General features: G+C 51.0%; 1 protein-coding gene across 1 annotated transcript; it reads right to left on the bottom strand.

The window, feature by feature from the left end:
* Positions 1–2986: 2986 nt before the first annotated feature.
* On the bottom strand, positions 2987–6633 carry LOC123067004 (double-stranded RNA-binding protein 1). The gene is made up of 4 exons (XM_044489968.1): positions 6316–6633; positions 5619–5869; positions 3357–3552; positions 2987–3254 (listed from the first exon to the last, which is right to left on the bottom strand). Exons 1-3 carry the CDS (start codon positions 6563–6565, stop codon positions 3382–3384), a joined length of 672 nt encoding a protein of 223 aa, XP_044345903.1. The 5' UTR covers positions 6566–6633; the 3' UTR covers positions 2987–3254; positions 3357–3381.
* Between the last annotated feature and the right edge of the window lie 2290 nt (positions 6634–8923).

The raw sequence follows: 8923 nt of genomic DNA, 5'->3' as shown, positions 1-8923 counted from the left end.
TATATTTTCATTAAGAAGAGAATTGTAAAAACTTTTCGAAAATCAATACATTGTAACAAGCGCACACGGCAGCCCAAAGGCTGCACACCAACCGAGCCGAGGACATTGCGGCCTAAGTGACAAGAGACGACACCTACTACCCACCACCGTATTCCGGAGCTGCCGCTCCGATGTTGATGCCGACCCCGAGGCTGCCCACTAGCCTTGTCGATGGCTCCATCACCCTAGCGACCAAAGCAAACACCCTTGCGCACATGAGATCTCTGGAGCCACCTCTCCGACTTCCCCACTAGCCTCGAGGCCGCAAACCAACTAAGTGGATGATATTGCAGCCCAATGGACTAAAGACAACACCATGCACAGGAGACTTCCAGAATCACCTCTACGAGTTCCACACCGATCCCAAGGCAACACACTTGCCTAGCCCGACGATGAAGCTAACAAAACCGCATGAGCCACCACCAACTGACGAGAGGCCAGGCCACCAAGGCTTCACCTCCAATGGGGAATCGACGTGGACTGTTGTGGACACCCGCTTTGAGAAAAGACGAAGCTTGGGTTTTCACCCGGAGACCTCCCGACCAAGCTCATAAGGGGGGTGAAGGGGCTCCATGGCGCCACCACCAAAGAGGAAACGACGTCCTAGGACACCACAGACGCCGACATCGCTCGGCTTTCGTCGGGAGCTCACCAAACCCAACGTCACCACAGCCAACCGACCAAACCACCACCGGCAGCAACCAAGCACGTGACTCAGCTCACCGCCGCCACCCACCACCAAGATGACTGCTCACGCCGCCATGACAGCCCGCTCCCACCTCCAAGTGCAGCACCGCCATACAGCCATCCTCCGTCCTTGCTATTGAGAAATACCTTGGAGCCCTCATTGCCAACTGCCACCTGGCAATGCCAATAACGCACCGGCTAGGCCCCATGACGACGACCTCCCTCGCACCAGATCCACGAACCGTTGTCGTCCGGCCACCTCGTCACGCCCCAGCGACGGCCAAAGAACACTTGTAGCACCAACCCCTATGCAGACAAGCACATGCACCGTTGCGCACCACACCAGCAGAGCCATAGCCGCCGGAGGAAGCCAGATCCATGCCGGAGAACAGCCGTGCCCCAGGGCCATGTGCCCACGCCACACTCGCTGTCATCGATGGTCACTAAAGGGAGAGGGAGAAGGCCCGCTCGGGCGACTCGGGTGGCTCCCCAACCCTAGCCGCCGCTGGGGCCTAGCCCATCCTCCTCCCCTCCTCCTGCCGCCGCCGGAGGACGCCGCCGGCTTGCGTCCGGAGGCTGACGGCGGTGGCGGGGGATCTTCCTCCCTCCCGCGTCTCAGGGGTGGCGGGACCCCAACATGCGTGGAGGTGCGGCCGATCTACAAGCGACGGCGTTGGCTTCGACAGCGGCGGCGGTCGGCCCTGCCCCGGGCCACGGGCGGCTGCTGTGGCGGCTGGCCTGGATCGGGCGGCGGCGTGATGCGGTCTTCGGCGGCATGTCATCTGGCTTTAGATCGGCGGCGGCGTCAGGACTTGGTGGACTGCTTGGCGGCACCCATGGCAGATCTGTTTTGGCCGGTGTAGCCAGTGCTGGTGGTCATCCTGTTCGTCGGCGGTGGCCGGCCAGAAGCTTGTTGATCGGATCTCGAGATCCATCATCTAGTCCCGGCTGCGAGTTGGGGAGACATGGTTGCCGGTGAAAACCGAGCCGACGGCAGGCGATGGCGGCGTTCTATGCCGTTACCTTCATGAAGGCATCGTCGTGTAATTATTGTCGACCCACTCATACTGCTCCGGAGGAAACCCTAGGATCTGGTGTTTTAGATCGGACGATGGCGGCACTACGGTGTCGTTTCTCTCTTGGAGCATCGTTTGTCGAGCAGCGCTGGAAGTCAGAGGCAGGAGGTGGAGCTTTGGTGGAGATGTCAAGTCATGCCTGACCGACAGGTGCTACGCTTGGTCATGCCTAGTCGGCAGGTGCTACGCACGACAGATTCTCCAAGGACTTCAAGCTGTGTCGGTTGGTGATACTTGGCAGCATGGTGCTGAGGTGTATCAGTGGCGACCGCGACGTGTTCAGCGGTTTGCACGCAGGGAGGAGGTGCCGTTGCGCGCCGTGGTGGCGTCGACGATAGCTAGACCGAGCAAGGTTGATGCATCAGTACAATTCTGAAGATGGAGCGGTGACAGTTGGCGGCGGTGGCCTCTGAGAGCACGCCGGACCAGTGTGTGCCCAGACCCGGCAAGTGGCTAGGTTGGGGTCTCAGGTCTTAGATGTTAGGCTGGATGCGATGTCTGTTTGGTATTAGGCCCAGGCTATCTGCGCTCCTTCATCAACTGGATAGGTGTAGCGACAGTTTGTTGTTTAGACGGCGGCTTTAGTCTTACTGTTGTATTGATTTTGTAAGATCTTGTGAGAATAATTAATAAAGTGGCCGTATGCATAGCCCAGATGCAGAGGCCGCGGGTCATCCTCCTTCTCTAAAAAAAACACTCGCTGTCATCCTGGCCAGACGACAGATCTGAGCACCAGCTCGCTGGATTCACAGCACCAGCGCAGCTCCTCCCGTCCCCGACCAGAAGCCGCTACGGCGGGCACCGGACAAGACCGCAACCACGTGGCAGCAACTACACCCACACCGCCGGGCGAGCCAAGCGCCTCGGCTGAGACCAGCAGGCCCCGCACCACAAAACCCGAGCGAGGAGAAACAGTCCTGACGCGCGACCACAGCTGCGCGGCTTTGCCTGGCAAAGCGATCAGGCGGCGGCGAGGAGGAGGACGGGTGGGGTGGGGTGTACTGCCGGCGGCTAGGCCGTTGCGGAGAGGCAACACGCGAGGGCTAGGTGTAGACCTTGTGTCAAGGTGGGTTCCTACTTAGTTCTTAACCGTGAGTGAGCATAGGCCTGCCGGCATATCAGCACTCAGACAGAGGCCCTCTAAATCATTCAGCAAAGAAGAAAGCTATAGATCAGAACTCCGAATGGTCCCAATAATTAAAGTTGCAGTCTTGTAAACTCAAAGTGACAACTTGGTGATAACATGTATAATCCAGGTTTAGCTAGCGAGATGGTTGGCCAAGGGCCAACTACCATCAGCATACACTTATTACATCAAGCCTATAACCATGTCGAATCGAAGAGGCACATAATAAAGCTGCAGTGTGGATATGTTGAGCCAAACTTGGGGTAAAACTACAACATATACAACAGCGCAGGTGCATTGGCTGCGCTAGCACCAACCATCTGCATCTGGAATTTGGACACAGAGAGAAAACAACTTAATTGTGCAGCGAGCAGAGAGCAATGGATACTGATAAATAAACGATGGGAATATGCTTAAGCAAAGAATACCTTCAGGGTTGAGGGGAGGGTAGCCTCACAGCCACCCACTCATCGTCGCTAAAGGGGAGTATGGTCGCCCCATCTGGTAACACCATTTCAGGATGGCGTCGGTAGACCTTGATCCTGTCAATTGACTTTGAGAAACCGCATTTGGCACAAGCAACATGTGCCACAGTTGCTGCTGTCGCCGCCTCAGCTCTTGGTTCTGTACCCATAAGAGTGGAGGTGTGTAAATATCAAGATAAATACAACACAATCATCGATGTCGAGTACATGCAGATGTAAACTCCTCTTAGCATAACAAGGTTGAGAAAATAATAATTAGGGAGGCGACTGGTGCTATGCTTAGAGAAATCAGATTAATCTTGTTAATGAGTCTAGCATTTTCATACTGACTGATATATGATACATGATAGAGTATGCATAGGCTAGACGTAACATGTTGCCATTTTAGGGGATTTATGTTTTAGTGTCAGGATTGCTCGGGAGTTATAACAACTAGCTAGATTCAGAAATTTCCTTTGTTTCAAGGTGTTAATAATCTGATACCTAACACTGCACTACTGGTACACCAGTCAGCCAGCTCATCGAAGTATGACAATCATAATGAATAAGAACGAGCTAAATAATATCCATATCACATTTTCTTTGCAGATATTGAGTACAGAAAATAATACAAAAAACTACTCATGAAGTTTGCTCCCAATATTAACCTTGATTTCTGGAATTTAAATTACTTATTATTTTGGGAATTTTGAAAATCAAACTCAGCAACATGCATCTGTTTTTGCTTCTTAGAAGGCTCCCCTTGAAAACATTCTTCTGTAACGTGCACAGTTGATTTGGGAGAGCCTTTTTTCTCAGGTAATACAAGTCGGGGATTTGTATGCACCATTTCATGAACCTACAAAATAGTATTTACAAATTAAGCAAATACCTTACATAAGTATTTCTGACTTCGCACAGCTATTAGGATATTATAAATTATAGCCTAAGCTCTTCCATAACTATAGAATGATAAGCATTGTCCAGTTTTCCACCTAAAACAAGGTTTTTTTCTTAAAATTTTCACTACAAGTGTGTAACTGAACCTTATAATTAATTTGGATTCCAGGCAAAGAAATACATGAATTGAGTCAGCTACAACAGGTAAAGCAGTCTGTTAGATGAAAATTGCCAAATTTTGCACATTGTCAAAAAAAATCAGTAGTATAGTATATCCCTTCAAATCTTTCTGTGCATCATTTTTTTCACAGAATTAAATATAAAAGTCATTTCATTAATACACCAATTTAACTGTTTCCACAGATACTAAATGCAGGTCGGTAATGAACAAATTGACCCTTTATCGAATGTTAAACCAAAAATATCCTTTGTTCAAAATTTTAACCAAATCTAATGCTTTTGCCTTGTTAGAACCAACATCGGGTTGAACTTGGCTATCTCAACACCATGTATCTTGGCATTGAGCACTGCTACATGGCACTGAGAAAAAGTTAGTATTTCCACAAACAAACGACAGTTCGTGGTCAACGCCATGGTCTTTGGCGTTGAGCTTTGTAACCTCGACGCCACCTCAATTGACATTGAGCACTGAATACGTGGAGTTGAGAAAAAAGGTTAGCATTTCCATAGACAAAACAATATTTCATGGTCAACGCCATAGTATTCTGTGTAGAACTTTGTAACGTCAACACCACCTCAATTGGTGTCTAGCATTGAAGCAAAAACTAGTTAGTTTGCTATTAGCTAGCTTTGATGCATAATTTCTTGACAAGCTCACTGGCTAGCTAGCTTGCCCAATGCAAAGCTAAGAAATATTCTCGGTGCCAACGTGATTGGCATTGAGGTCCCAAAAGTCAGCGCAAGGGCGTTGACTTGTGAAACATTGTTTTTGGTCGGAAAAATGGTAGCGGGAAACATGGTGCTAATCTAGCCAATTTCAACAGCGGACTGATTGGCGTGGAGCAAAAGTGTTGGTTTTGGTTAAATTTTGAGACGAGGTTTTATTTTTTGGAAGGACATGGGTTGTTTTTGCGGCTGAACATATGATAGAGAGTCAAATTTGTCAATCCTCACTAGATGAAGTCGGTGAATCAATTCAGTTTTTATTTTCTCCAATATTGAAATCTGAGATGGGAGATGAACACGTCTACTAATAATACAGATAAGTTGTGAACGACGTTAGTGCTTATTATATATAATATATAGGTGAGGCCGTGCAAGTCTAAACCATCCCATAATAAGAATCAAAAAATAGGTGAAACCAACCAGTAGCATTTTCTCCCGTGGTTTTGCTTGGTCGGCTAATGCCATTAGGGCAGCTGCCGCAGCAGCCGATTCTGCCTTCTTTTTTGTGTTGTGGTCTTGCGGATTTTCAAAGGTGCGGCCATCTATGGTGACTGTTGACCTGAACATTGGCTGGTGAAGTGGACCACTCTGAATGGTGTGATACAATGGTAAATCTTTCTGTCTCTTCTGAGCATAATCTTGTAACTGCCACTTGTAAGGAACTTGCGTTTCTGCAGTACAGAAAATAGTGAGTACGACGGGTTAGTAGAAACAGGTGCGGAAGAACATGCCATTTTAGTGGCAAGATTGCCAATCAGAAGCTTCACAATAGCATGAGAGATGGAAAATAAAATCAACTCAATTTTAGTGACGAGGACCATTTGTCTCATGCTGCCCACCATTGAAGTGGTGGTCTGCAGGCGCTGAAGATTTTTCGGATCTCCATGACTCCATCTCCTGAGTGCGGAGTAGAGTTTGTAGTGTTAACATGTCGTCTTCCTGTCATCTTGGCGAGCACGACGAGGCCCTTGGGCGTCTGCTTCGGCCGCGCGGCATGGGAGGAGAGCAGTACATACGGTGGAGAGGACTGAGGAGTGAGGAGGAGCCCTAGAATCTAGAACAAAACCGGATCTTCTGTAGTAGCTAGGGCGCGCGCATACAATACATACACACTCACCGGGCAGTATCTGTAGCCGCGGAGGGGCTTCCCAGCCGGCGAGGACCTCGAAGGCTGCCCTGGCGGCGAGATCCCGCACCTGGTTGCGCGTGCGGGGCCCGGGTGCCGCCGGCGAGCGAAACACGGCGCGGCCGACGGCCACGGTGGCATGGAAAGTCGGCGCGTGGTCTGGGCCCTCGCACCGGTCGGCGTAGGCCGGCCCCGGCCACCGCAGCTTTTGGCACAGGTTATGCAGCTTGGAAGTGAACATCGCCGCTGGGCTCGAGGGAGATTCGGTCGGAAAGGGAACGGAAAGAGGTCGGAATGGGGCGGAGAGGCCTCGATCTGATCTGCGCAGGGTGTGGCCGGCCGGCGTGGTGTGCGTTAATTGCACGCGCCCGTTTCTTTCCTTTTTTGTTTGGAAGCTTGCGGGCTGTTGAGCACAGCTGGGACGCGGTCAGTTAGGAGCTTGGCTGGCCAGTCTGGTGGAAGGTTGTATCGTTCTGCCCGAATTGCGCTAGAGAGCAAGGGCATTAGGTTTTCATTAGCCCCAAGAAAATAACGGCAAAAATGAAACTAGCTCTTAGCAGTTAACTAAATATTATATATTCTTTCTTGAAAGCTTTCACCCCGCTTTATGTATAAAGCAAGAATCGAAAAAAAAATACACGGCCAAAAGATACAAGATTATGAGGTAGCCCTCAGACAATACCGATCTCAGGATAACCAGACCACGTAAGAAGCACGCGACTACGCTACCAGACATAGCACAAGTGGAACTGACTACAACGCCACGCTACATCCTATGTAACACCTAAGCTCCAAGATAATGCCCCAAGGAGGGAAAACGGCGCTAATCATCGCCGTTGCCAAGTGCACAATGGACAAAGGCTTTCCCCCGGAACCCCTAAATGGACAGGAGAACAACGACGATGTATTCAAAAAGATAACGGCGCCTGAGAGCGTCGCCGCCGTCGGCGACAAAGCGTGAAGCTTTCACCCGGTAGCTCCCCCGAGTAACCATGTGGTCTCCAGGACAAGAGCGACGAAGTCATAACTCCAAATCTGAATCAGGGCGACGCCACTACCGGTGACAGAGAGCACACTGAGCCATCCGTCGCTCCACCTATCGCCGCCCACACGACCAAGAGGGAAGGCCATCACCGCCACCATGGTGCCCGCCGGAGAGCCAACCATGTGGACCACCATCCGAGTCCGCCACCCCGACATCCATGTTCGAGACACCACCACCCATCCACGTCACACTGCATCCACCACGGTAGGAGGAGCGAAAGGGGTCACCTTGGACTCCTGGCCTGGCATCAACCATGGAGTCTAGGTGAATCCTCCATGGCATGAGGCCCTTACGGTCCAGGTGGAACGGGGGAGGCACAACTGCGTGACTAGCGACGACTGTCACCAAGCACGCTCGCACGCCATGCATATGGTGTTCGACATCGATCTGCCTGACGGAGTAGCGGAGTCCCAAACACCACCAACGACCACCACACCCATGAGGAGAGGGAACTCATCGCCCACACGAACCACCTGAACCGAACCCACGGTCGCCTACCAGGAGCGGGAGCTCCGACCCACCTCAGGCCCCAATCTGACATGCCCGAACACGAGCCCCAGGTCCCGACCATAGCACCACACGAGCATATCATGTGCCGCTGGCCTGGACCCAGGAGAAAGGATGGGCCGAAATCACGGCCACCCGTGCCGCCTATGGGGCACGACCACCAGAGAGCGTCGCTGCCCCCATAGACCCGCTCCGCCTGCGCCCTAGTCAAGCACGTCACCGTCACAACCCACCGCCAAACACACCGCACCAAGGCACACCACCACGCTGCACCACCACTAGCAATCGAGACGACCAAAGAGGGCCTGCCTGCACTGCCATGGCTCGCGCCTCTGACGAACAACCAGCCAGAGGAGCTTCCCACACCAGATTAGGTCGGCGGATCCACCAACGTCTCCCAAGAACGCCCTGCCACCACAACCCACATCTAGTCCTCACGCACCAGGGGTGGAACCCCACGCCACCTACAAGCTGCCCAGGCACCGCCGCTGAGTCTCTCTAGGCGCGTCGCTGGCCATCTCCCCCGTCGACAACGGACAACAGTGCGCCAAACAAGGAGTGTGGTTTTGTATAGCTTGAGCTACATGGTACCCCTTATCTTAGCCATCCATCTTTGCATCGCGATCCGTGCAGGCACAGTTGTCATTTTTGTTTCTCTCAAATGAAACAACGTATAAACTTCAAACTTTGCAGGACAACAAAACATTCTAATTACTATGTGGGGAAAAACTTTCAGATTTTTTCATGTATTTAAAATGCTAAAAATTATTTTTTAAATCAAAAAATCCTCATTTTATATATTTATGTTGGTCCCAAAAATCTGAAATTGTTTTCACACATTGAAGTTGTAAAATGTGTTTGATCTGCAAAGTTTGAAGTCCATATGTTCTTTGATTTGAGAGAAACAAAAAAGAGAAATCTTCTTATTGCAAGTTAGTTGGAGAGTACGGATCTTGAAGCAATGTTGAAGGGTGAAGATAAGAGGTTTCATGTAGCTCGACCTACAGAGGAATATTACCGCCAAAAAAAGCAGCCTCGCCGCCGCGG

This window comes from Triticum aestivum, chromosome 3B, assembly GCF_018294505.1.
Source record: "Triticum aestivum cultivar Chinese Spring chromosome 3B, IWGSC CS RefSeq v2.1, whole genome shotgun sequence".
Taxonomy (NCBI): Eukaryota; Viridiplantae; Streptophyta; class Magnoliopsida; order Poales; family Poaceae; genus Triticum; species Triticum aestivum.
Note: the sequence above shows the minus strand (reverse complement) of the source record. Positions and strands in the feature narration are given on the sequence as shown.